This window comes from Eptesicus fuscus, chromosome 12, assembly GCF_027574615.1.
Source record: "Eptesicus fuscus isolate TK198812 chromosome 12, DD_ASM_mEF_20220401, whole genome shotgun sequence".
NCBI classification, from domain to species: domain Eukaryota; kingdom Metazoa; phylum Chordata; class Mammalia; order Chiroptera; family Vespertilionidae; genus Eptesicus; species Eptesicus fuscus.
Genome location: NC_072484.1, coordinates 34,329,335 through 34,356,961, shown reverse-complemented (window position 1 = coordinate 34,356,961; position 27,627 = coordinate 34,329,335). Strand labels below are relative to the sequence as shown.

At 47.5% G+C, this 27,627-nt stretch overlaps 1 protein-coding gene across 3 annotated transcripts in view; it reads right to left on the bottom strand.

The window, feature by feature from the left end:
* Nucleotides 1–6,695: 6,695 nt before the first annotated feature.
* Nucleotides 6,696–27,627, bottom strand: part of RALY (RALY heterogeneous nuclear ribonucleoprotein) — a 93,096-nt gene continuing 72,164 nt past the window's right edge. Inside the window, exons 2-9 of one of the 3 annotated variants that reach the window (XM_028157923.2) lie at nt 14,191–14,455; nt 13,141–13,213; nt 12,910–12,957; nt 10,733–10,935; nt 9,918–10,031; nt 9,536–9,708; nt 8,280–8,328; nt 6,954–7,032 (exon numbers count right to left, since the gene is read on the bottom strand). In XM_028157923.2, the coding sequence (XP_028013724.1) occupies nt 8,284–8,328; nt 9,536–9,708; nt 9,918–10,031; nt 10,733–10,935; nt 12,910–12,957; nt 13,141–13,213; nt 14,191–14,446 (912 nt within the window). In that variant the 5' untranslated portion in view covers nt 14,447–14,455 and the 3' untranslated portion in view covers nt 6,954–7,032; nt 8,280–8,283. Of the gene's footprint in view, nt 7,033–8,279; nt 8,329–9,535; nt 9,709–9,917; nt 10,032–10,732; nt 10,936–12,909; nt 12,958–13,140; nt 13,214–14,190; nt 14,456–27,627 lie in introns of all 3 variants that reach the window. The other 2 variants (XM_008149720.3, XM_054723957.1) reach the window with 2 other exon arrangements.

Sequence of the window (27,627 nt, the reverse complement as noted above, 5' to 3'; positions counted from 1 at the left end):
CCCAATGTTGGATGTTACTGAGTAAATAAAGCAAGGATCAGTGCCTCTTGTGTAATCAGCGCTCTATGACTTTTGTGTGTATATGTTTTCATTTAGTGGGACCCTCAGGGGAAGACACGGGACTTTACAGTTTGGTGATAGGTTGGCATAGTTATGTTGACAATTTCAACGCATCTTTAATTTCATTCTCAAAACAGATTCATCTCTGAACTGATCCTGACCCTGTAAGATAGTCCAGTTGAGATATTGTTTAATTGGCTTGACTCTAAGGAACCCATTCAAAATGGTGGGTTGCCCTAGGTTACCCATTCACAAGTAACATTAACCTTTTGCCTGCTACCTCTCACCAAACAGCTCAGCTGGAAGGGAACCTTCTATAGAGTAACAAAGCAAAGGCATTTGAGGGTTTCTGGTCACATTCTGGTTGTGAGAAGAATGAGACCACTATTTCCAGTGTCAGAAAACAGTGTTGAGTATTCCTAACTGTGAAAAGGGTAAAAGAAAAGGATTCCATGGTAAAGTTTGAGAGTAGATAAAGAAGTTACATGACCACCTAAGTTTTAGTTTGCTGACATACATTTTCATGAGCGCATGAACATGCGATTATCTCTAGTCTTTAGGAAATGCTCTTGACTCCATGCCCAGCCCCACCTACAGAAAAGCTTAAGCTTGTCCCAAAGTATCTTCCTGGAGTGACCCCACACTTCAGAGGTCCGCCCACTGCACGGAAACATCGTTGTCCTGCCCACAACGATGTCAGCACTGAGAGCAGAGTTTTGTTCCCAATACTGAGAACAAGTGCCTAGCAAGTTGTAGGTGTTCCAATATTTGAATGTGTTTCTTTAAAAGCATAGAATATGCAGATTTTTGTAGCCTCCTTTGCCCCCCAATATCTTGCAGGATAAGTGTTGTGCATAAAAAATGCTGGGCTGGACACCTGGAAGAAGTGCTACCGTGGTGTGAGTCCTCAGCTGTAACCTGGCCTCCCTCATCCAGATCTTTTGCCCTGGCAATACAAAGGTTTCACGTTTTAGATTTTATAATATGTTTTTAGAAGTTGGGCCTTGGTGTTCCTTTTTTAATTGAGAAGATGAACAAAAGTCTGCAGTGAGTCCCCCTCTGCCGTTGATTATATCCTGTATTCTCATATAGGTTGTGCCACAGTAATCCTGATAAACCCAGCCATCCTTGCCAATAGAGACTTCAAATTCTCCCAAGGATTACAGTAGAGGCATAGTCCTTGGAGCTTTGTCACATTGATAGTGGTGGTCTTTTGAAAATATATAAATTTTTTATTGTTTCAGAGAGGGAGATAGAAACATTAATGATAAGAGAGAATCATTGATTGGCTGCCTCCTGCACACCCCCTGGGGATCAAGTCTGCAACTGGGCATGTGCCCTAATTGGGAATCGAACCGTGATCTGGATCATATATAGGTTGATGCTCTGAGCCACACCGGACAGCAAGAAGGAGCCTTATTGTTAAAAGAGACTGGAGTGTGGGGAAGAAATGGGGTCCAGGTCAAAGTGAGAATGGGTAACCCTATGAGTTTCTGTTCTGTTTCTGAAAAAGCCAAACCCATGCACTTGCCCAAAGGCCCAGTGTGTTGATCTGGTCTAGGCCGCACCTTTGTGGAAAGTGCACTGAGGCAGAGGTGCAGGGAGGGGTATGTGTGGACCAGGAGCCCACTCACCAGTCAGAGGAAAGAGGTGTCGGTCCATACAGGCAGGAGGGCCAGCTGGGTTTGCTCCATGGGCCTAGACCAGATCAACACACTGCTTAACTGCAATGACTCCGACATCCGAACACCCAACAAAAGGCCTTATGATTATCTCTTTCTTTGCCTCACTTTTAATATTGTATTGCCTCTCTCTTTGTAAGCTGCCAGAAATACATTTGGGAACAAGTTGAGTATAAAAATCAAGTAGGAAAGTATGGTTATGTTTTAAGAGAAAAATTACTTGAATTTGGACTAGGTAAAGATAAGTATTTTTATTCATTAAGTATTGTTATACAAGGATGCATTCTTTTTATTTTTTGTGAATCCTTACCCAAGGATATTTTTCTATTGATCTTTTAGAGAGAGTAGAAGAGGGAAAGACAGAGAAACACATCAATTGGTTGCCTCCTGCACGCACTCTGACCAGGGCTCAGGCCGGAAGGAGCCTGCAAGTATGTGCCCTTGCCTGGAATTGAGCCCGGAACCCTTTGGTCCACGGGCCAATGCTCTATCCACTAAGCCAAACTGGCTAGGGCAAGGATGTGTTCTTTTTCAAATGAAGATGAGGCTCAGAGAGCTTAAGTTACTTGCCTAGGGTCACACAACTAAATAGGAACTCAGTTCAACAGTCTGTACTCTAAACCCAATCCCCCTAAAGTAGGTAGAGCAAGCTACATAACCCCTTTGTGTCTGTGTTCTATTGATACATGACCAATCACTCCAAAACTTAGTGGCTTACAACAACAATGATTAAGTTATCCCTTGTGGTGCTAGGCTTTGACTGGGGTCTGGGAGACCTCAGTTCCTTTTTTTTATATTAATCATCACTTGAGGATATTTTTCCATTAATTTTTAGGGAGATTAGAAGAGAGAGGGGCCCTGACCTGTTTGGCTCAGTGGATAGAGCATCGGCCTGCGGACTGAAAAGTCCCAGGTTCGATTCCGGTCAAGGGCATGTACCTTGGCTGCGGGCACATCCCCAGTAGGAGTGTGCAGGAGGCAGCTGATTGATGTTTCTCTCTCATCGATGTTTCTAACTCTCTATCCCTCTCCCTTCCTCTCTGTAAAAAAATCAATAAAATATATTTAAAAAAATAATAAAAATAAATAAAAATTAAAAAAATAAAAAAGAAGAGAGAGGGAAAGACAGAAACATTGATGTGAGAGAAACACATCAATTGGTTGCCTCCCGCACACACCTTGACCAGGTCCAAGGTGCGTGCCCTTGACCAGAATCGAACCCGGGACCCTCTATCCATTGAGCCAAACCAGCTAGGGCTATGAGGCAGTTCTTACTCAGTTTTCAGACAGACTGGCTGGGTTGGAGTCTGAGACGGCCTCTCCATGTGACCTGGGCTTCTTCATAGCATGATGGCTGGTTCCCGAGACACACTGCTAGGTGCATACTGCTAGGAGACTGGGATAGCATTACCATCACTGTACTCTATCAGTCACAATCCAGATGAAAGGGAGAGTATATAGACACTACTTGTCAATGGGGCCATGCTTAAAACCTTCACATTATACAATCTACAAAATGGGCATCTACACAATGAAGACACTGTTTCTGTCAGCCCAAGCCTCCCTTTTTCCAGCAATAGAACTCTTGTTTCCCTTTTGTGGGTTCCCTCTCCTCCCTGTCCACCCTCTCATGCCCTGGACTTCTCAGTTTGTGAAACTAAACTTCCTCAGGAGGTTTGAGTTCAGTTTCTATAACCTGTAACCAAAAGGTCACACTACATCCACTTAAAGATGGTTGTGGAGATTAAATAAGTGTAAAATGTGCCTTTTACACAGCAGATATTCAGGAAACAGTTTACTGTCACTATGGAATAATGTTATCATGAAGAATGTGGCCATAGGTGGAGGAGTTTTGACTTAATGTCCCAACTGTGATTCAAACTCAGGCTACCTGGCTCAGAAGCTTTGGCCATGCTCCTCCTGTATTTCTGTGGTCTCTATGACCCAGCCAGGGTTGGCTAACATACCCACATTTCAACTCCTTCCAATAAAAAAAAAACTAAAATGCCATGTTATTATTTCCTAATAGTCTAAAAACTGCTCTAAATCCTCAAGAAGTACTTAGCAGCTACTAATGTTTTGAAGCAGCAAGTGAAATGAGGCCTAAGATAGACTAACCACAAATTATGGCCATATTTTGAAGCTCTTCAAATTAAGAGGAATTTGGGCTTAACCATATGCCTTGCTTTGATCAATGGAACCTTACCAACATGACACAAGCTTGAAGAGCACTTGTGTATTGGGGTTTACTCTTCCTAGATGCTGGGAACGTGTGACCAGTTGCCCCTGTTGCCCAGCCAACCCTTGACAAGTGAGTGAGGTTATCTGGGACCAACCAGCCCCCTGGCGATCTGCCAGCTCACTTCACTCACACGAGAGCCCAGGTAAGTAGACCCACCCAGTTGAGCACAATGCAAATTGCTAAGCCACAGAATCAGAAGCTAATGTTTATGGAAAGGTACTAAATTTCAGAGTAGTTGTTATATAACAGTTAATAACTGATAGAAGGCCCATACTATTACTGGTCGAGGCCAACCCCTCATACAGACGAGGAAACAGATCTGGCAAGGAAAGACTTGCCTAGGGTCACAACCCAGTAAACCCACTGGCTGAGATACTCCTTCAAGATGGCTGCTAGAATCACAAATGAGGTTTCAGATCTTAAAAACATCTAGGGCAGTGGTCGGCAAACTCATTAGTCAACAGAGCCAAATATCAACAGACAACGATTGAAATTTCTTTTGAGAGCCAAATTTTTTAAACTTCTAATGCCACTTCTTCAAAATAGACTCGCCCAGGCCGTGGTATTTTGTGGAAGAGCCACACTCAAGGGGCCAAAGAGCTGTATGTGGCTCGTGAGCCGCAGTCTGCCGACCACGGATCTAGAGAGATTGGTCCTTTGGGCACAATCTGGTATCACATTTCTTCACCATCTCTTTTCGGTTTTCAGAGGTTAAGACAGCAAATTGAAAACTGTTGAGCATGGAATGGGAGATGACTTTCCTAACCCCAGACATGGGGAGGGCAGGCATATGTATGCAGGGTTTTATGGTTATGAACCTCCCGCTCAAGGATACAACTGTAACTGTAACTGGAATGCCAGGACAGGGATCCCATTCTCTGTCCAGGATATGTTCTGGTGCCAAGGCGATTAGGCAGGCCTCTGGGTAGAGCAGATGCTTCCTGCTCTTCTCATGGTTCTCTATGCCTGACATACTACGGAAGCCCATAGCCCCTGCTGTTCTAGCTGTTCCCCAAGCTCTGAAAAGTATCTCAGCCAAGTAGAGACTTGTAGAGTCTGGGAATGTTGTTACTGTGCAATGGGCATATAGCACTAGGCTCTGGGAACAAAGGAATACAGTGCCAGCCCTCAGTGTGAGGTTCATCAGGCTCCCAAACGCCTTCTTTAGACTTTGCCCAAGCTCCAGTACAGAGTAGTAGTTCCCCATCTTGTATAGGTGGGGACACAAACATCTGCCCAGGTATGCAAGCAGGTCTGCCAGAGCTGGGCTCTGGCCTTCTGGCAGTAAGGAAAGATTGTGGGTTCAAGGATGGTAGAGGTGTGTTTCACTGAGGGCTTTTTAGGGGGAAAAGGACATTCCTTGTGGACCTAGTATCTTCCTCATCTCTCCAAACTGAAGCCTTTTGTTTTGACCAAGCTGGGCAAGGGCCCATCCCGGTTCCAAGGGGCTTTTACCCCAGGTCTGGATCTCTGAAATTTCTCAGAGGTGAGGACTAGAATAGCAGCTTAATAATGAGTGGATACTTCCCAGGTAGAAAAAGTAGGAGCAAGAGTATGTTTATGAGTGCCTGCCCACCCACAGCCCTAAACCAATGAGACCAGCCTAAGTGGCCACACGTGAATCACCCGGTTCACTGGACCAGAGGAGATATCTGTAATCTATGACTAACTCAAAATATACTGCTGTGGCAGTTAATTCTCCACTGGGAATGTGAATGTGGAGAAATTGGACAATTTATGGGGAATATAGGGAAGGGGAGGGAGGGGACGTTAGGACAGAAGTGGAGGTTGAAGGAGCCTGGCCTGTTAAAGAACAGAGGTAAGTGCAGATAGGCCACATGTATCCTGATGCCAAACCCTACTGTGTGAGGTAACAGGAGTGGGGCTCCATTTTTTGCTGTTGATGGGTGTGAAGGACTTGTTTTGTGCAGTTGCAGTCTAAGGTTTGTGTGTGTGGTGTCAAAAGAACAGGAGAGACCAGGATCATGTACCCCATATCCAGAAGCTGGCATTTTGTCTAGATGGTGAGAAGCCAGTCAGAAAGGGTTTTGTACAGGGAAGGGATATAATTCAGAGGTAACACTGTGGTGGCCAATGAGAAATGGGGCAGGGAGAAGCTGGAGACGGGGAGGCTGGTGAGAGGACAAAGTCCAAGTGAATAAAAACTAGTGTCCTAAACCAGGACAGAGAAGGGGAAGAAACAGCAGGTTCTCGGATTGCTTTAGAGCTGGGAAAAACCAGACCTAGTGAGAAGCTGAGGCCTGGACCTACTGCCTGACCAAGTGGCTCACAATTGGCACTCAGCCACCAAGGTACTGGCACATCTGACCCTCCCCAACAACCCTGCTGGCTATTTTTATCTCCACTTTAGCTGTGGAAATTAAGGCCCAGGTGGATCAATATTATACACCCTAGACCAGCGCTCGCCAACCTTTCGGACCTCACGGACCACAACTGGTCCGCAGACCACCGGTTGGCGACTGCTGCTCTAAAGGTTTCCTTAACCCAGTGGTCGCCAACCTTTTGGACCTCACAGACCACAACTGGTCCGAGGACCACCGGTTGGCGACCGCTGCCCTAGACAATGGTCCCTGACAGGTGAGAGTGAAGGGGGTACAGCAGATCTGCTTTCTGGCTGGGCAAGAGGGCCAGGGTACCTTCATGAGAAAATGCAAACCATCCCATTTCAGAGAAAGTTGGAATCCAATCTCTTTATTGTCAGGGTCTCCTCCCTGTGCCCCCCACCCCTCCCCTCTCCAAACCTATAGAAAAACCCCAAGCCTGGGAGTGTCCTGGACAGAGTGTGGAGAAAACTCTGTGCTCTGCCCTCTGGCCTGGGCAGTGCCAATAGGGAGGGTGTGTGGGGAGGAGAGACCGATAACTCCACCTGCAGAGGATGTGGCACTGGCTGGGATGCATGGGGGATGAGGTGCCTGCTGCCAGTTCTCCTCTGGGACCTGCTGGGGTGGCATCCAGGGGTGGGTGCCCAGCCTGAGGCCTGGTACAGTGCACGCCCTTCGCCTTCCAGTGGCCATCGCTCCTGTCAGACTGAGAAAGAGACAAATAGAGACTAAGGCTGAGAAGAAAAGTCCCTTGTGCTCTTGAAAACGGGTTGGGAAAAAGCAAGGGTAGCATGATATTTGCTACTTGCAGACAAGACGTATGCCTGTGCTCTGGCTCTGGCCTCATCATTTTCTGGCCATGGAACTTTGGCCAAGTCTCTTCCCCCTTCCTGAGCCTCCATTTGGCCCCCGCACTTCACCTGTAAACTGGCTTAACAAGGTAAAACTTACTCTCTCTGGTAAAACCAACCATGAGGCTCCAAGAGAAAAAACTGCACGTATGGAATTTCCTAAACTAAACTGTCAGGGAAGCCCTTGCTGGTGAAGCATCTCACAGCATGAATGTTCCCTAAGGTGCTTCCTGTTGTTTGATGTCTTCCTCCATCCAAACCTGTCTAACTCTGAGCACGGCCCCCAAAGGAATAGGGCAGAGTGGCAGAGCTAGGTGGTGAGCACTGGCGAGAGTGGGCTTTGAAGTCACACACCACTGGGTTCAAATCTAGGCCCCAACAATGACCACCCTTGAGATCTTATGAGATATGTGGTTCATTTCCCTGCCCTCCCGTTCAGTGCCTCACTTTCCACATCTGTTATGGTATTAGCACAATCACAAGCTGTGGGGCACCTCCTGGCACACAGAGCATTTCCACCTGAGAGGATCAAGTCCCAGACCCTAAGCCTGGCACAACCTCACCCTCTGATGATGAGCAGCTCCCTCTCCCTACTATGCAGAGCTGGGACTGCAGCCACAGGAGATCCCCGGGCATTTCCCACACACTGAGGACTACCAGCACTCTGTGCCTCTGCTCAGGGCGTCCCTCGGATGCTTCTCCCTCAATCCTGAACAGGCTCAGCTGCGTATCACCTCTTCCACCACAGCCCTCTTTGACACCCCGCCCCCCCCCAGTTCTTCAGCCTGTGTTCCTGCTCACACTGGATGGTAATAGTTTGTGTCTTCCTCCAGAAGAGAGGATTCTCAGAGATCCTCAAGGGTACAGATAGGTACCATGGCTCAGTACCTGCTTACTGCAAGGAAACCTCTGCTGGACGAACCTGGCTAGCCCATCCTTGGTTCCTGCTCCCATAGCCTACCAAACCCCGACCACAAAGAGGGGTGGTGAGATGGCTGTGATAGAGGGGCCTTCATTGCTGGACACAGCACTACCCTGCCAAGTCGGCCTCATGGCATGCCCTCCACTTCACTTCACCCCTTGCCCACCAGGACCGCCGTACCTGCTTACTGCAAGGCCCCTTCCTCTGCATCTGTGTCCTGGCTGTGCTCCTGATAGGGAGGAGGCAACAAGAGACCACACATCACTCACTGCAAGCTCTGAGTCCTGCCCTGAGGCCCAGAGCACAGCTGGAGGCCACACTCAAAAAGCGAGAGGGACAGCCAAAGGAAATGACTGTGGGACCAGTCTAAACAAGGCTGATGTGGGATTGCATCAGGGTGGGCTGAGGGCCCCTCAGGAGAGAGAAGGGACCAGTCAAGGAAGTTCTATGTGCGGCAGGGGGCACGTTTCTGCATAGAAAGACCATCTCAGATTGGAGCGGGCTAATAGCCTACAATACCGGTGAGCTCCCCATCTTGGGACATCTAAGCCTTTGTTACAGCCTTTATGAAGACTCCTATGCCCCAAAGAGTGAGCTGAATTACCAGACTAGGTGCAAAGAAGAAATGAGCTGGACATGAGGAGGAGCTCTTAAGTCCATCTGTCCTCACATCAGAGCCCAGCAGGGATGAAAAGAGGAAGTTCCAGACCTAAGTGAAGAAGTCTGGGCTCCAATCCTGGCTTGACCCTTATTAGCTGTAAGGCCCTGAGCAAACTACTCAACTCCTCTGAGCCTCAGTTTCCTCACAGGGTAAAATGTGGAAGAGTAATACTTTGCACAATGCAGGGCTATTGTTAAGGTTAAATGAAGTTAGCAAGTATGGACTGTAGGGCCTGGTGCTCAACTGAGTGTTCCTTAGGTAAACAAGTAGTAAGCACACAACAAATACCATATTGGCTCAGAATGTGGTTTACCTTCCACTTAATGTAAGCTCCTTGCCAAATGGCTTTCCACCCTCACAGATGGGGAACTCCCTTGATCCCTCATAAGACAGCCTATTTCATGCTCAGGCAACAAAGGCTTTTAGAAAATCGTCAGGTAGAATGGATACCTACTTCCCTGTGGCTTCCCCAGGAAATCCCAGTCCTGCCCCCTGCAACTCTGCACACCGTATGTGCTTCATGAGCTCCTGACTCTTCTGTCCCCATGTGGAAAACCGAGTCTCGAATGGGCCCTGGGATCAAGAGAGGTCTGCCTCAGACCTCTGTGGGACTTCTCTGACTGGTGGCTGAAATAGGCAACTACTTCCTGCTCATTCCCCACTTTCCTCACAGGACTGGAGCCCCTGGAAAAAGGAACCAGCTCAGAGGTTCCCCTTCCCTTGAGGCGACTAGGAGTGAAAAGCCCAGTCTCAGCCCCTCCAACCATGCCCTCACCAGCTCTTCCTCGCTGTGTGTCAGCAGCCCCTCCTCATCGCCGTCATCTCGAGCCTGTGCTTCTCCCTGGGGTGTGCCTGCCTCAGAAGCTGTGTCCTCTTGGGGGGCCAGTGGTCGGCTACTGCCACCACTATTGCCGCTGCCGCTGCCGCTGTCGCCTTTCTTCTTGCCATCTTGAGGGGAAAGGGTGGTGAAAAGGGGAATAAAACTCAGCCTGGGACAGCTTCCTGGGCAACACTTCAGCAGAAGCTAGGCCTCAACACAGTGGGTCCAGGTGGGATGAGAGGCCATAGGCCCTCTCTGTACCATGCACTGTCCTCCCCCCACCCTTTGCCTTGGGCCCCTGGTCACTTGAATCAGGGAAGGACCCTTGGAAGCTGACCTGGGTTGGCCTTCTGCTCCTCAGCAATCTGTTCCAAGCGGCCCAGCAGGGCGTCAATGTTGGACTTGATCTGCGTCAGCTCTGTCTTGATGGCCTGCAGCTCACTGCTCTTTACTGGGAGTGGAGGGAGTACAGGGCTGTCACCTGGGGACTGGGAGCTCTACTAACACAAGACCCTAGCCCCATTCTGACATTAGGAAGCCAGGCCAATGGCAGGAACTGTCCTTGTCTGCAGCTCTTTTTTTGGCCAGGGGAGAGGCTGAGGCTGCCCGTGGCTTCCCTTGAGACTTTCTGAAAGCCATTCTTAGAGCGACCAGACTGCCCTTCTGAACCTGTATCTTTCCCACACCCAACCTCTCAATTCTGAAAGGGACTGGGGCTGGATAAGAAGGAGGTGTTCCTGAGCAAGCATGTGTCTTTGCTGGTGATATAGAGTGGTTTCTGCCTTTCAAGGTGTGTAAATGTGGGTGTTTTACAATCAGATTTCCTGGGCGCCTGACCACAGCGTTTGCACACTAGAGTGGATGTGAGTAGTGGGCCTGTGTAGACCTGTCCTGTCCTTACTAGAGGAAAGATGACCCCATCTCCTCACTGGGCTCCATGTCACAGCACTGGACTCTGCCCAACCCAAGCCCCTCCGCCTGAAACGTCAGCCTTTTTCTCTTAGAAATACACAAAAATACTCACTTGGTTGTTAGAGCTGCAGAACTGTGGGAGATTTGTTCCTTTATCTATTTTCCAATGTAAAAAAATGTAATTCTATTATTTTGCTAATGACAAAAAAAAGTTATTTAGGAAGAAAGTAAGTCACTCACACTTAATTTTGACTGAGCTGGTGGAGATGGCTGTGGAGCGGGCAAAGAGCTTGACAGGAATGGTGGTTTTGACACGCCGGACCAAAGGGACTGTGACCCGGGGTCGCTTCACAGGGACAGCCCTGGGCACAGGCACCGGCGAAAGGCGGCCCCGATGGTCGAACAGCCTGTGAGGGCAAATGGGCCAGAGGCTGCAGCATGGCCTGTGGCCACCAAGGGTCACTGTAACTTTAGAATGAAATGTGTGTAAGTGGTGACGGGCTGGCCTGCAATACACACCTCTGCTTGCTCCCAACAAGCCCTGGGGTGAAGAGAAAGGGTGTTCAGAACCCTAAGAGCTGCTGGGATCCTCACTACGTTCACTTTTCCTACCAGCCAGCTGCTTAAGGGCAGGTGAGGTTGCAGGTGGTAATAGTTACAGCCCCATTCAATAGAGCAGTAAACTGAGACCAGCCCCAGAAAGGAGCCTTCCCTAGATAGAGCCACCCTGACACCCAGGCCTGCTCTATTTCTGACCTACATTCTGCTCAATCAACTGCCACCTCAATCCCTGGTCAGAGTTTGTAAACTTCGCCAAAGCAGCACAAACCTTCAGCTGGGAACAGAGAGCTGTGGGACTGGAGGGCAATCCCTAAGTCTGCCTGAGCCTCAGTTTCCCCATCTGCCTAATGAGGATGGCTATCCCAAATTCTGAGCCCCTGTGCCCCCCAAAACTGCTGTGAGGTAACGCACAAGAGAACGTGGTTAAAACCCATGTTAGAAGGTGTGACTGACGAATGACCAAGGGTACTAAGAGAAGCATGAGGGCCTTTCCTCATTCTGGACCCCCTCAGTCACTTTCTCCTTCTTAATCCACTTCAGAGATGGAGGGCAGGAGACCCAGCAGAGTATCAAGGTTGGGCAACTCAATCAGATCCCCAGGTGCCCAGACTATGTGCTGCCTGCCCCCCTCCCCCCCAACACCATTACCCAGCCCTCCCAGGAAGGCCTCTTTTCCTGTCATGCAGCTCAGTAGGCTGAGTAGGAGTCTCTGCCATCACATCTGCTGCTACCACCTTTCTGCAGGGAATGGCAGCCTCAGGGGTACACTGTAGGATCACTTTCCTGATGACGACCAGGAAACCTGACATCAATGGGCAATTCAGTGCCCCATGCCTTGGCACTCCTTTGTTCAGGGAGCCCCTGCCCTGGGTTGGTGATGACTGGAGATGGAAAGTCTCTGGGAATGGATCCAGTCCCAGACACTGCATTTCTGCCCCAAAGGGGAGGCGGCAGCTCTGGCCTTGGTCAGAATCACTGAACCACAGAATCCCAGAGCGGGAGGAGCCCTGAGGGATCATTTGGTGCAAGCCTATTTCACAGACTGGGAGGGAATTTACCCAAAGTCACGCAATCCATTCAGTGGCAGAGCTGAGATTAGCACCCAGGTATTCTGACTCCCAGGCTAGGGCACTTTCAACTACACTGCACTGTCTCCTGAGACAATTCACAGGTGAGAAAACCAAGGCTCAGAAAGGTCTGTTCTTCTTGGACAGCCTGGGGCAGGCCAAGAGGGAGGGAGGAAAAGATAGAGGGAGAGAAGCCGAGGGAAGTTTGGGCCAGCTTCCACCATGATTTCCACTCAAGAATGTTGATGGAGCCATGGAATGGAGGCCACAGCCTCAAGTCTGGGGTCTGGGTAGGCTGGGCCAGAGCCTACCGGGGACTGATTCACATCTCTAAAAGGGCCGTTAACTCTTGGCCATAAAAATAAGGCCCAGCAGCTCAGACTGAGCTCTGAGGTCCCTTCCTGCTGGCTGGGTACCTTAGATGGAAAGCAGAAACATAAGAGCCCAAACTCCCTGCCCTGGGCCCTGTACCGTGTTGTACTCCAACTTGCTGCATTTATGTGTCTCTTGGCTGTCCAGTCCCACTGAGCTCCACCCTGGATTTAGGAGGAAGACGGGCAGGCAGAGAATGGGAGACAATGTGGGGTGGGGGAGCTATAGCCTGGGCACCTGCAAACTTAAGTCTAGTCCCCGCTCTGCCACCAACTTGTGGAGCAGCCTTGGGCAAATGCCTGTCCACATCTCTGGGCTTAGGTTCCACTTTGATGGCTGAATGGGCTGCACCAGCAATCTCTCAGGACCCTTCCAGCTTGGCTGCTTCATGCCTGGGCACGCCCCTTCCCTGCTCACCTGTCGTAGAAGTCGTCCCGGTAGTAATCATAGTCAAAGCTGTAGCCACTGGGGAAACAAAGGGGAGAGGGCAGGGGCTTAGGGACAGCCACTCAGCTCACTCTTCATAGGCCCTCATCTCCAAACACCCTCCCAAATTCTAGGCTCAGCACAGCAATCACCAGTGCTTACTCCCTCTGTGGAAGAGGGACCAATCCCACCCAGACAGACAGACAAGGCAGAGTGCCCCACCTGTAAATGGCAGATGCTGCTCTCTTTAACCCCTTGGGTCTGTTGGGCTTGGGCTCACCAGCCATGTTGATGTCTGTGTGAAGGGAAAAGGCAGAGTCAGATGCTGGCAGGACAGCAGGTGCCCATACACATATCACCCTCATGCAAGTGTGCAGCAATTTATGTGTACATATGATATACCCATGAACTTTAGTCACTAACACAGCCAACTCAACAGATGTCCTCACACATTAGACTCATACCCACATAACACATGGAAACACCTCTTTACATATTCATATACATTCAGACACATGCATGCAAGCTCATAAACATATCACTCACACATACTTCATGTACATCACACACATATGCATTCTCAAGTACACTCATGTAAACACAAACATAGATAACACCCTCACACATGTTCACATACACAGGTAATAAGGTCACACAGACACACACAATATATATATATACTCTCAAGTACATTCAGACTTGGTTCCAATACCATATACAAAAGATCTAATGTGCATTCATACAAACAATCTAACAAACATATTTATGCCTAGAGCAGTGCTTAGCACGTGATGGAATCTCAACAAATATTTGGTAAATGAGTATATGCATATCTGCTTACACACTCATATATATTCTGACACATACTACATACATATCCACCATAGGTATATGTCCACGTATTCAGTTATATCCACATACCACATACTCAGGAATACATATACAAATATCCCCTATCAAACATACACATATACACAATACACACTCCACACTAGACCACCAGCATGGCCACATCACATGTATATAACACCAAGGCCAAGGGTACCTGCTTGCTTCAACTGTGCTCCTAGCGCCTCCTCCTGGCTCTCAGAAAGGGTTCTAACCTAAGCAATCTGTAGCCTAATGCATTGATTTGTAACTTCTAAATTTATAACTAAGTTATAACATCTCCAACGGGGATAGTGAGTAGTAGTAGGGGTAACATAAAAGGGATTAAAAGGGAAGCTGGAGAGTGAAGGCCAGCACCTACTCAGGAGAATACTGGGAGCTTACCCAGGGTCTGCCCTGCCAGCACCCGCCCATTCTCTCCCAGCACAGCTGCTCGGGCATGGCGCTCGTTGGCATACTGGACAAAGGCATAGCCCTTGTGCACGGAACAGCCGGCCACACGGCCATACTTGGAGAAGATGGTCTCCACATCTGACTTCTTCACCACAGCTGTGTTGAGGTTTCCGATGAAGACCCGAGAGTTGATGGACTTGGGGTCATTCTTGTTGGTTACGTTGCTTGTCTGGATCTTCAAGGACATGGTGGGCACCTGAAGAGAGAGCCACTGTGAGGCTGGGTCCACGGGTTGGGCTCAAGGGCTGCCCATGGCCCACATCATAGCTAAATGGATTTTTTATGCTTTCCTACATCCCCCCACCCCACAGCATCCAGCTTCCCATTTTTGCTCATCTTATTGGCTGATGAGTTCATGCCAGGTGCTTTACATATGTTCTCTCATTTGGTACGGACAAGCAGAAGCAGGATATTTTACAAAGAAGAGAACGCACATTCAGAGGTCACAATGCTAGTGAATGGCACGGCTGGGATCTGAACCCTGGTCTGCTTGATTCTAATTCTGTTAAACCCACTCCATCTTTAATGCTCATCTCAAAGGTTACCACCCCACACAGGATCTAAATTTGAAGACCTGCCACAGCTTCTGTTCCTTCAATGTAAAACCATGGACAAAAAGTCACATGGTAATTACAAGTAATGTCTGCTCCAGAAAAATGCCATATTATGCGTATTGCTCAGTCTGATCCAGACATGGACCTAGCTATTGCTGTCCTTATTGGTACCCGCCATTTTGAAAATAAGTCTCACTCAACACTCAGTGTGGGCTCAGTCTTCTGCTCATTGGTGCAACTCCCTTTGGAGAATGCCTAACCCATGAGTATTACTAATATTTTACCAGAAACACACTTCAATAACTTCATTAACTTGCCAAGAATGGTCATTCAAACCCATGTCAGTTAGTCCCTAAAAAGCCCATTTCTTTCAACTTTATTACAGTCCTTCCCAGAGCTCAAGCCCATGTAAACACTACAGTAAAGTCAGCATATTTATTTGAGAATTGTTTTTAAATAACTTTTTTAGAGTTAACTATTTTTATACGTACTCATTCAAATTTATTTCTCTTTGCTAGATATACCGTACCTACTCTTTGCTCTCTATACTCTTGCAATGTCTTTTACCCCAAAGGGCTGTATAAATATCTCTGCTACCCCCTTCCATAGACAGGTTACAGCTGGGCACAAGCTACAGCGTGAAAGGGAAAAGGAAGCTCAATTTCAGTAGAAAGGGCTAATGTTAAGCCTTGGCATTTATGCTTCTTGGCTCAGTCTTCTGTTCATTGGCATGGGTTGATGTAACTCCCTTCTAGAGCATGCCTATCTCAATACCCCATCCTGGAGTTATTTCAGAAGGTGCTAAAAAGAAAAAAAGGTGCTAAAGACCCCAAGCCATATGTATAAAACTCTCACCAGTGTAAGCTAACCGCAAACTCCTACCTAATTACTTAATATATTTGGATAGAGGGGGCTTCTTTTTAGTAAAATAGAGAAGAGCTAGGTGTAAGCTGGAAAATCTGTATCCTTTGTTCCATCAGGGTTAGAGTCCACAATTCTCCTAGCCTGGAAGCTGGCATTTCTGACCAACAGATGGCATTGTTTACAAGGGAACCATAGGCTGGACCGGAGCATTCTGGAGAACCTGCTCCTAGGATGGGCTTGCAGTAGCTCCAAGGATATAGTGGGGTCAAGTGTGCCATCCTAAGTAAGAAAGTCTGAGAGGGCACTGCTGTTGATGAAGGGGCTGGTGCCAGCCTTGGAAATGGCCTGGGAGGGACAGATTATTTTTTGTTACTCAGTTTCCCTTTACATCCAGTCATCAACATTTATTGAGCAGTGAGGGACACAACAGAGACCCATAAAAACACACAATACACTGTCCATTCGCAGGAGGAAATGCTCGATATTTGTGGTTTTCTTTGGACTCCCCATTCCTCACAATTCTCTCTGACATGCTTTTTCCTACCTGGATGACAAGCCACTCAAAGGTGAATTCCTTTGCCCATCTGTGGGTATACAAGAAATTTGTGGAGCTTCTCCATGGTAATCAGATAACTCTCTTCTGGTTGGTTCAGCTCACAACCATTACGTTTTGGCCCAGGGAGATGCTACCTGCTTTGGCTGGAGGGGACCAACCAGGCCTGGGGTGTGGACTGAGTAGAAAGAGGAGAGGGGGATTATGGTTCAGAGATCTGTTGATGACTGCTGGCTCTGCCACTGATCTGGTAGGGACAGGACAGTTGTTGCGTTTCCTCAGACCTCTGCCAGAACCCTCTACCACCACGGTGCAACTGCTCTTGGTACAAAAGATAGCAGGATCAGTTCTTGCTGCTTGGCTGGTGAGCACAGTCCTTTCACTTTAGCCCTGGCCCTGTCCAGTCTTTTCTCTCATCACCTAGGGTTTAGACAATGCACATAAAAGGACTTTGCAAGCTGCGAAGCTTTTTGCAAGATCTAATAACTATTTTGACTAGGTTCAACTTCTCTGTTCTACTAACACTACCATTTGTGGGCCTATTCTAGATGAGGGTCAAGGTCAGACTAGAGCACATTCTGAATGATACCAAGGAGAGACAGCCAGAAGCCATGTTACAATGAAGGTCAGTTTTCTGATCTGTAGAGAAGAGACTTGGGAAGTGTATATATGTGGCCGCTCTGGGTGAGGAATCTGCAGAGCCAAGGAGAAATGTCCACCTGAAGCATGCTCCAGGCACCCAACCTCTATACCTTCCTGTCTAAACAGCCTCCAATCCGCTTTCAAAGCCTGCACATTCCTTGGAGGCAGGCTGTGCTACTGCTGTGTGTATCCCCTAAGTACAAGGGGATATATCTATGGAGATAGAGAAAAGCTCAAGTGTCTACATTCATGTCCATGAAGCTCCTAGTAGGGAGGAATGGGATTGGGGGTGGGAAGTGGAAAGGAAGCATACCCAGATTAATTCTCCCAGAACTGCTAGGTTCCAGTGCAGAATCCCAAAGAGTCAAAAATTCTAAATCCAGGCACGGTCTTCCGGGTTGTTAGGAAGAAAACAAATTTGTTAGCTTTACTTAAAACTTTCAAATATTTAGACATATGGTATGTTGGTCTCCATCTATCCTCTTTTTTTAAAATTTATTTTTATTTTTTTTAAAAATATATTTTATTGATTTTTTACAGAGAGGAAGGGAGAGAGATAGAGAGCTAGAAACATCAATGAGAGAGAAACATCCATCAGCTGCCTCCTGCACACCCCCTATTGGGGATGTGCCCGCAACCAAGGTACATGCCCTTGACCAGAATCGAACCTGGGACCCTTGAGTCTGCAGGCCGATGCTCTATCCACTGAGCCAAACAGGTCAGGGCTATTTTTATTTTTTTAAAAATATATTTTATTAATTTTTTATAGAGAGGAAGGGAGAGAGATAGTCAGAAACATCAATGAGAGAGAAACATCGATCAACTGCCTCCTGCACACCCCCCACTGGGATTGTGCCCGCAACCAAGGTACATGCCCTTAACTGGAATCGAACCTGGGACCCTTGAGTCCACAGGCCGACACTCTATCCACTGAGCCAAACCGGTTTCGGCTCCATCTATCCTCTTGCTCTGTCTTCCAAAAGTTAGAGACAGGACTAACAAGGCCTGGGGCACAGTGAGTGCTCAATAAATGTTAGAGAGAGGTGAGGAGGTGAGGTGAGAAGGGCTAGCTGATGGCCCTGCCATAAGTGGGACCATGAAGGGCTGAGATCCCAGGCACTTTCTCTGGTCTCTGACCCAAACACCGCCCTCCACAGACCAACCATCCTCAACTCAATCTTTCCAAGTAATTCTTTTTTGTTTCTTCCAGGCTTCCCCCTAGCTTAGAGTGGGAGCCCTATAAAATATTGACATCCTACTCAGCAGAAGTTGCTTAACTTGACAAGCTATTTTCCCTCCTGGGCTAAACTCTGCCTCACAGATTAGCTATGTAATTGAGAGCAAGGTATCTGCAGCCCCCAGAGGCCCCACGCTTAGCAATGAGCTAAGGAGAGAGCAGTAGAGGGACTGTTCTTGGTGGTGGTGGTGAGGAGGGGAGGTAAAACAGGGGAGGGGGAGAGAGAACCAGACTTGTTTCCAGAGACTTTTTACAAAAATATATTTTATTGATTTTTTTTATAGAGGGTAAGAGAAGGATAGAGAATTAGAAACATTGATGAGAGAGAAACATTGATCAGCTGCCTCCTGCACACCTGCTAATGGGAATGTGCCCGCAGCCAAGGTACATGCCCTTGACCAGAATCGAACCTGGGACCCTTCAGTCCGCAGGCTGTCGCTCTATCCACTGAGCCAAACTGGTTAGGGCTCCAGAGACTTGAAATGTCAGATTAGCAGGGACCTGAGTGAGCATGAAGCTTATATGTCCCCACTGAGGAATAGAGAGAATGCCACAGCCATGAGTAGTAGCGTCAAGAAACCCATGGGTCCTCTGACTCTAAATCTAGGGTCCTTATATTCCATTTTTCCTTTTGGGCTGATATGAGACAAGCCCCCAGGACAATGAAGAGCTGGGAGGGGGTGAGTGTAGATATGTTATGTTTAAGAAAACCAGGGTCTAGCTCCCAAGTAAGTGTCCATACCTTTACCTGCTAGAAAAACAACTGCTGCAGAAAACTGGGTCCTTAAGCTAATTAAAGCACACCAGGGACACAGTCTTTGAAATGCAATTTACAGCTCAAAAGGATGGGCTAGCTTCTTCAGGTTAATAGGAATAGAAGAAATTGGGCAAAAACAAATCATTTTCCCAGTTGAAACATTTCAGATGGAAGCTACGTTTTGAAAATCAAGAACCAAACCTAAACATGGGATGAAGTAACAGGGTTTTGTAAAGGTAGAAAAGTCCTAAAAGGTACCTCCACCCCTGAACTCTAGGTAAATGAGACCCACAGAGGCCCATCCCAGTAAGAATAGCCTCAAATTACTGACTGCTAACAATGCGTCAGAGACTTTTACATAACTCATCTTATTTAATCCTCACAACAGCCCAATGAGGAGGTATTTTAAATAGGGACACAGAAGCTCAGAGAGGCAAAATAGTTGATTAACAGAGCAAAGCCAGACCTGGGACCCAGTCTGTTTAACTCCAAATCCTATGCATAGAGATGTTTGGGGTAGTTATTCCCATGATGAGAATGTGTCAACCTGAGCCGTCACACCCTCTCCTTGGTCCTCACCTGTTCCTATTTTCTACTATAACGCCTCACACACACTTGCACAGGATTTTAGTAGACAAAGCCAGTATATACCCTTGATCCTGACATTGTTGGTCCTATTTTATAGATAAAAAAAGCCGAGGATCAGCAAAGATAAGTGACTTATTTAAGGTCACCTAGGTAGTGAAGCAAGTATCTAGGGGACTTGAATCCAGGCTTTTTGTCCAACATTCTGCATCCCAGTCTCAGAACACCTACAGTAAATAGGTAAACCCTCCGCAGCACTGGATCTTTTCCTTGAAATGCTCGTTTCAAAAGAAGAGCTGCTGCTCTTGGCCTTAATGATTTACCACCAACACCATCTGCTGGACATCTCTGACCTCAGTTTCCAGCATGGAATGAGGGTCACACCAGTCTGTGGCTTGACCTCTGCTCTTAAATAACCCTGGGGACATTCGGGCGGTTTTAAAGGAAAATAGCTATCAGAGATGAGGAGGCTATTTCTGAAGAAAGCCAAGCAATTATACTGATCAGTGCCTGGGGCCTCCTTGGTCCAGAGGCTCCTGGTTACCAGGAGGTCAGGGATGACAAAACATCTATTAATCTCATTAAACTCACCTGGCCCCAGCTCATTAGCATTGCCAAAATGATCATTACTGGCCAGATAGAACTAATTTTCCCAGGCGTGCTCTTTTAGTTCCTGACCATTCCCATTCCCATGAGAAACCCCAGCTTGAGCATTCTGAACCCTGAGGGACCCAGGGGTGGGTGGGAGTATAAGGGATACAGGCTACGGGTCCAGGAAGCTTGGACCTGGCTCTACTGTTATGTGACCTGCAACAAGTCATATAATTTGTCTGAGCCTTATCATCCTTATTCTGAAAACAGACATTTTTTTTCCTGATTACCTTTCAGATTTGATATAAAAATCAAATAGGCTAATCAATGTGAAAGTATTATGTTGCATCTATAACATACTATACAAGAACAGGGGCTTTAAACTATTTCTATTATTACCCAACACCTTTCCCCTTCATTCATTCAACAACCATTTCTTGCTTTTTCTCCTCGGTGCTGGCAGTGTGAAGATGCTGAAAACAGTGCTCATGGGCCTTGTCCTCCACTTGTTTTTCAAGACAGCCCTCTCCCCAGGAACCTGTTTCTTGACCATTTCTTAACAACAAAGGAAAAATGCACAGGAAATGGTAGTAAGAGCACAGGCTTTGAGGTCAGACAGGACTGAGTTCCAATCCCAGTCGTACTACTTGTGAGATGTAACCTTGAACAGGTCCCTTAACCTCACTGAGCACCTCAGGTGCCTCAACTACAAAATGGAAATTATGTCAACCTCCCAGGATTAGGGTAAGGATTAAAGATAAAGTGTGTAAAGTGCCCAGTATAATGGCTGGGACCAGTAGGAAGTTAAGTAAAAAACTAAAATGCCCTATGCCCTTTGAAAACAGAAACCCTCCATATTCCAGCCCTAATTTTCTTTATCATATCATCTCACAATGCTCCACACTTCACCTATTAAGGGGGTCAGAGGTAGTAGGTCTATGCATGCTTTTCCCATCCTAGTATTTGGAGCCAAACCTAGAAACTTCATAAAGGTGTCCTCCTCCCCATTCCTGTCAAATCAGGCATGTATGAGACTGGGAGAGGAAAGAACGCTGACTGGGAGGAGTTCTAAGACTTGCTGAGCTACGGACTCACCCTCAGCTATACCATGAGTTCTTTAGTCCTATACTATGTAACATTGGTGTCAGCATACCATAGGCCCAGAAAGGAGACCCCAAAATAGAAACAGAAGAAGGCAGAACTGGGGCCTCAGTCATGTCTCCCCATAATGTGGTCTGGGTATATGTATATACCTTACCTTCCCTGCACCTTGCACCCTAACTCTACCCCTGACTGTGGCCTTAGGTTGAGGCTTACAAGCAGCTCTTATAGATACAGGGAGAGAGGTAACAAGGAATGAATAGGTGCAACTTTGGCCCTACAATCCCAATACTGAGTTAGAGTTAGGGACCCACAAATTATTGGCAACCTCTTTTTTTATTTTTATTTATTTACTTACTTTTTAAATTTTTTTTTTATTTTTAAAAATATTTTATTGATTTTTTACAGAGAGGAAGGGAGAGGGGTAGAGTTAGAAATATCGATGAGAGAGAAACATCGATCAGCTGCCTCCTGTACACCCCCTACTGGGGATGTGACCGCAACCAAGGTACAATCGACCAGAATCGAACCTGGGACCTTTCAGTCCACAGGCTGACGCTCTATCCACTGAGACAAACCAGCTAGGGCTACTTACTTTTTAAATACATTTTTTAATTGATTTCAAAGAGGAAGGGAGAGGGAGACAGAAATATCAATGATGAGAATCGTTGATCGACTGCCTCCTGCACGCCCCCTTCTGGGGATGAGCCCGCAACTCGGGCACGTGACCTTGACCGGAATTGAAACCAGGACCCTTCGGTCACAAGCCAATGCTCTGTCCACTGAGCCAAACCGGCTAGGGCCAACCTCTTTTTAAAAATATTTGCCAAAGAAGCCCTAGTCGGTTTGGCTCAGTGGATAGAGCGTCGGCCTGCGGACTCAAGGGTCCCAGGTTCGATTCCAGTCAAGGGCATGTACCTTGGTTGCGGGCACATCCCCAGTGGGGAGTGTGCAGGAGGCAGCTGATCGGTGTTTCTCTCTCATCGATGTTTCTAGCTCTCTATCCCTCTCCCTTGCTCTCTGTAAAAAATCAATAAAATATATTTTAAAAAAATATTTGCCAAAGAATTATCTAAACACCTACCTACTCATTCAATCATAATTACAGATATCCAAATACTCATTGGGCCAACTATGGGCCAGGTGTTAATTAACAAATGAATTGTTCATTCATTCATCCAGCTATTGGTCTGTTACCTGATCTCAAAGAGCTCCCAGCCCAGAAGGGGACACTTACCACAGCCACAAAGCACATGTCACCTGGGCTGGAGTCCACTGACCAGAAGCAACCCAATGCAAAACAGCCAGAGATATCAGAGAAGGGGTAGGAGCATTATAGAAGGCTTTACAAAAAAGAGAACATGTTTAAGGTGAATTCCCATTGAGTGGTGACATGGGGAAAGGCAATACCTGGCAGGAGGAACAAAATATAAAACATGCTCCTTTCTCCTCTTTGCTCCTTCAATTCTGCCCTTTCTCTTGGTTTATTGAAATAAGAGCATTTCTTTAATGCTGTCTCCTCTTCCTTTGATAGCTGCATACTAATTCTTGTCTTGAGGGAGAACAAAAAGGGAACACACAACTTCTTTTTTCTTTTTTAATTTAAATTATTTATTGTTTAAAGTATTACATGAGTCTCCTTTTTCCCCAGTGACCTCTCCCCGGCCACCCCTACCCCCCAGCACAAGCCCCTACCCCCCTACTGTCTGTGTCCATTGGTTATGCTCATATGCATGCATACAAGTCCTTTGGTTGACCTCTTTCCCCCTCACCCCACGCCTTCCCTCATAGGTTATACAGTCTGTTCGATGCTTCTAAACACACAACTTCTTTATGTCAGGCACTGTGTTGGAAGCTTTTCAGGCATAATCCTATATAATAAAGAGGTATATGCAAATCGACCCTCACGCCCTCGCATCACAAGATGACCGCCTCCACGTTGTCACAAGATAGCCGCCCCCATGTCGTCACAAGGTGGCCGCCCCTACATCGTCACAAGATGGGCGTCCCATGTCGTCACAAGATAGCTACCACAAGATGGCTGCCTCCACGTCATCACAAGATGGCCGCCCCATGTTGTCACAAGATGGCCACCACAAGATGGCAGACAAACAGACATGAGAAAATAAGATCATGCTGCTAGGTGGAGACCCCACAGTGTCACAAGATGGCCAGCAGGGGAGGGCAGCTGGGGGTGACCAGGCCTGCAGGGAAGGGCAGTTGGGAGTGATCAGGCCAGTAGGGGAGCAGTTAGGTCTCAATCATGCTGGCAGGGGAGCGGTTAGATGTCAATCAGCCTGGCAGGGGAGCAGTTAGGGGGCTATCAGGCTGGCAGGCAGAGTGGTTAGGGGCAATCAGGCAGCCAGGCAGGCGAGTGGTTAGGTGCCAGCAGTCCCGGATTGTGAGAGGGATGTCCGACTGCCACTTAAACGGGCAGTCAGACATCCCCCGAGGGGTCCCAGATTGGAGAGGGTGCAGGCTGGGCTGAGGGACACCCCCCCCCAGTGCACAAATTTCGTGCACCAGGCCTCTAGTCTTATATAATTCTGATCACAACCTAATGAAAAATAAGTAGTATCATCTTCATTCTACAGATGAAGAAACTGAGGCTCAGAGAGAGCTTAAATAATTTTCCAAGTCACATTAAGTGGCATGATTAGGATAAAAGAGCCCCAAGCTTGCCTAGTTCTAAAGCTTGTGCACTTCCCACTTCACAAAATTGCTCCCACTAACCCCTCCCCCTCCAACAGGACTGGTCCTGGCTTTGCTGCTGATTTGCAACATGACCTTGGGTTCTGAAACATGTGACCACAAAGGACCCTTCCAGGATTAAATGTGTGATCGTGATTATCATTACCAACATTTACTTAGGTGTCAGGAACTGCACTAAGTCTCCTGCTATGAGGTGACGGTATGTATAATGCCTCCTTCACATGAGGAAACAGGGTTGGAGCTTAGTTCTACGTAAGCCATGCAATGCCAGCGCTGGGACCTTGGCCCAGAGTGGCTTCATGCTAAGCAGACCCTGTACCTTCCAGGAGATCAGCTTCTAACACTTTCTGATCCTTTTCAGTATAAACTCATGGGGCCTTGCTAAGAGCATACTTTCAACTTCAAGAGCCAATAAGTATTTGCTGTAAGCCTGGGGGATGCCCCTCCCCCCCTTTCCCATGCCTTAAGGGCTGGCTCCTCACTGTGATAATGTGGCAAGATTAGTCACTGCTTGCTGTTGGTTGATTATAGCTATTCTTTTCTGTAAATGAAGTTTAAAAGTCATCAAAGGGTTTATCAGCTGTGACTTATGAGCCTCTTTCCCGCAGGGAAGTCGGGCAGTGACAAATGCCCCTCTCGTTCTGCCATCTATTACAAGTCGGAAGGTGCCATGTTCCAATTACGGAGACCCCGATGGAGCTCATGGAAAACCCTGCTCCAGGCTGCAGCCATTACTCAGGCCTGGCAGGGCTGCCAGCAGAGCTGCCCTAGGCTCAGGCCCCACTGGATAAGAATGGAGTAAGAGCATGTTTCTGACTTTGTGATCCAGCCCCTTCCACTCTGTACTTTATTATCCCTGGTGAGTTTAGTCTAGACACATTTCACAAACGAGTAAAACCATGGGCACTATGTGGGCTGTCTCAAAGTACCCATGAACAAGGCTGGCTAAGACAAACAGACATGAGAAAATAAGATCATGCTGCTAGGTGGAGTAGGTGGAAATATGGTGCTCAGGAGGGAGGGAGGAGGATAAAGTACCTGGGATGTTCAGAGAAAGTAGAGACTGAAAGAACGCTTAGAGATCATCTAGTGCCGTGGTCAACAAACTGCGGCTCGCGAGCCACATGCGGCTCTTTGGCCCCTTGAGTGTGGCTCTTCCACAAAATACCACGGCCTGGGCGAGTCTATTTTGAAGAAGTGGCATTAGAAGAAGTTTAAGTTTAAAAAATTTGGCTCTCAAAAGAAATTTCAATCGTTGTACTAGTGTAATCAATTATATCAGTACTCAATATCCATTATATATCAAGCCCTATTCAGCTAAATGCTGGGGAACCAAAGATGAATATAACATAGTCTCACTACTGAGGATAGATGAGATAATCCTATATATAAAAGCCTAATATGCTAAGTGTCCGGTTGTCCGTTCAACCAATCAAAGCATAATATGTAAGGCCGCTCAACTGTTTGCTATGATGTGCACTGACTACCAGGGGGCAGACAGTCGATTGGTCGACCAGTCGCTATGACATGCACTGACCACCAGGAGGCAGACGCTCAGACCGGTAGGTTAGCTTGCTGCTGGGGTCCGGCTGATCAGGACTGAGCAAGACTGGCAGGACAAGACCTGGAGTCCTCCCACATCCCTCCCTGGCCCGGATCATGCACTGGTGGGGTCCCTTGGCCTGGCCTGTGCCCTCTTGCAATCTGGGACCCCTTGGGAGATGTTGGAGAGCCAGTTTTGGCCTGATCCCTCATGCCAGGCTGAGGGACCCCACTGGTGCACAAATTCATGCACTGGGCCTCTAGTTATGGTATAAAGAAGTGACTTGCCCAAGGTCGCAAAATCAGTTAGGGTCAGTGATGAAATGAGAAAGCAGGTCTCCAGATCTCTAGTAAAGTTGAGAAAATGGAATGACAGGGAGCCCTCCTGTGTGCCAGGGTTTTCATGCAGAACATGGTACAATACAGTTAAGAGTACCAATTCCCATTCAAGTTCCACATACACACTTACTATAGGTTTAACTTCTGGCAAGTCCCTTAACCTATCCAAGTCTCAGAAAAATGGGGATGATAACAAAACTTATTTCAGAGTTGTGGTGATGATTAAATAAGATAATACATCTATAATAATAAAAGCGTAATATGGTAATTAGACCAGACAGCTAAATGACCTCCCAGATGTCATTCTGGATGACCTTCCGGACGAAGCCGAGGCTGCAAGGGCTGAGCCCCTTGCACGAATTTTGTGCATCGGGCCTCTAGTGTACAATAAATGCACAGTGGCAGGCAAATATTATGTGTCCCAAAATTTTATTTACAATCAAGTAATTCCAAAAATAATAATTTGAGGTATTATTAATCTCACTAGTGGCCTGGTGCATGAAATTCATGCACATTAAAAGGGAATTATTAATTAGAGGAAATCTTAATATATAAAGAGGTAATATGCAAATTAGGCTGGGACGCTGTAACGAGACGACCAGACAGGAGGAGGTTGTGTGTGCAGGTGAGGCCCGGAGCGGAGACGGAGACGGAGACAGAGACGGGGTCCTGCCCAAGCTGGCGCAGCAGCTCCAGCGGCCCGGAGCAGACACAGGCAGAGGGACCGGGGGTGGGGGCGGGCCTGGGGCTGGCTGAGCCGCTGCGCCAGGCAGCCCCGGAGCAGACACAGGCAGGGGGGCAGGGGAGGCCTGGGGCGGAAGTCAGGCGCGGGTCCCGGCTGCCCGTGGTGGCGGACCGGCCTGACTCCTGCTGCAGCCCGCGGGGTGCCTCCTCACACGGCGGGAGGTGTGGCACCTCCTCGAGCGGCTGGGCCTCTAGTATTTTAATATTGTGGGTATCTGGCTCCCTCCTCCCTCCTGTCAGAGTCTGGGACAGCATCAAGACCCACCGGCACCACAAGACCCAGAGTCAAGTCCCGGCCCATCCACACCCGCCTTGCTGCGCACGCAGCCCCGCCCATCCACGTGCACCTCAAAAATGTGCGAGACCCAGACCTGCGGGGATGCAGCATCAAGCCCCTGCAGACATTGTGTGGGACTCCCCTGATTCCCGGAGTCCCGCCCACGGGGATGCAGCGTCAAGTCCCCGCCCACCTGTGTGCGCCTCGCTGTGCATGCAACCCCGCCCACCTGTGTGCCCCTGCCTTGCACGCAGCCTCCTGGTGATCGGTCATTACGGCGTGAGGGCGTCTCGACCACAGGCTTTTTATAATATAGGATTTTACAGACAAGAACACTGAAGCTCTTTTTCATTCTGTCACACTAAATAAGCCAGTATTTCTCAAAACTATTTACCATTTTTAGTGAAGGGCCAGTTTTTTTGTTTGTTTTGCTTTTTAAATCTCCAACCCATTATAAACACAATTATAAAATATAATAAAAATGTCAAATTTTACTGTAACAGTTTCTAAGCACTTATATACTTATCACAAACCAGCAACAGTTTGTGAACTGGCATCATTCAATGGGCCACACTTGGAGTAGCACAGCTCTAAGCCTCTCACCCATCCTATCAACCTCTATAAAAATCAAAGCAAACAAAAAACAGAGTTTATTAAATTTCTTTCAAGTCCTTTAGCCTGACTTCTTTCAGACTTTGGTGTTAAACTGATTTACTAAAATTTACCTAATCTTTTTCCTTTTCATTTCCTTCAAGAAAAAGAGAAGAGGATAAATAGGCCAAGGATGAGTTCAGGAATTTGCCTCCAAACACTTCAGGAGGTGATTTATTTTACTAATCTGCTCTAGGTCATGCCATATCCTTCAAGGGA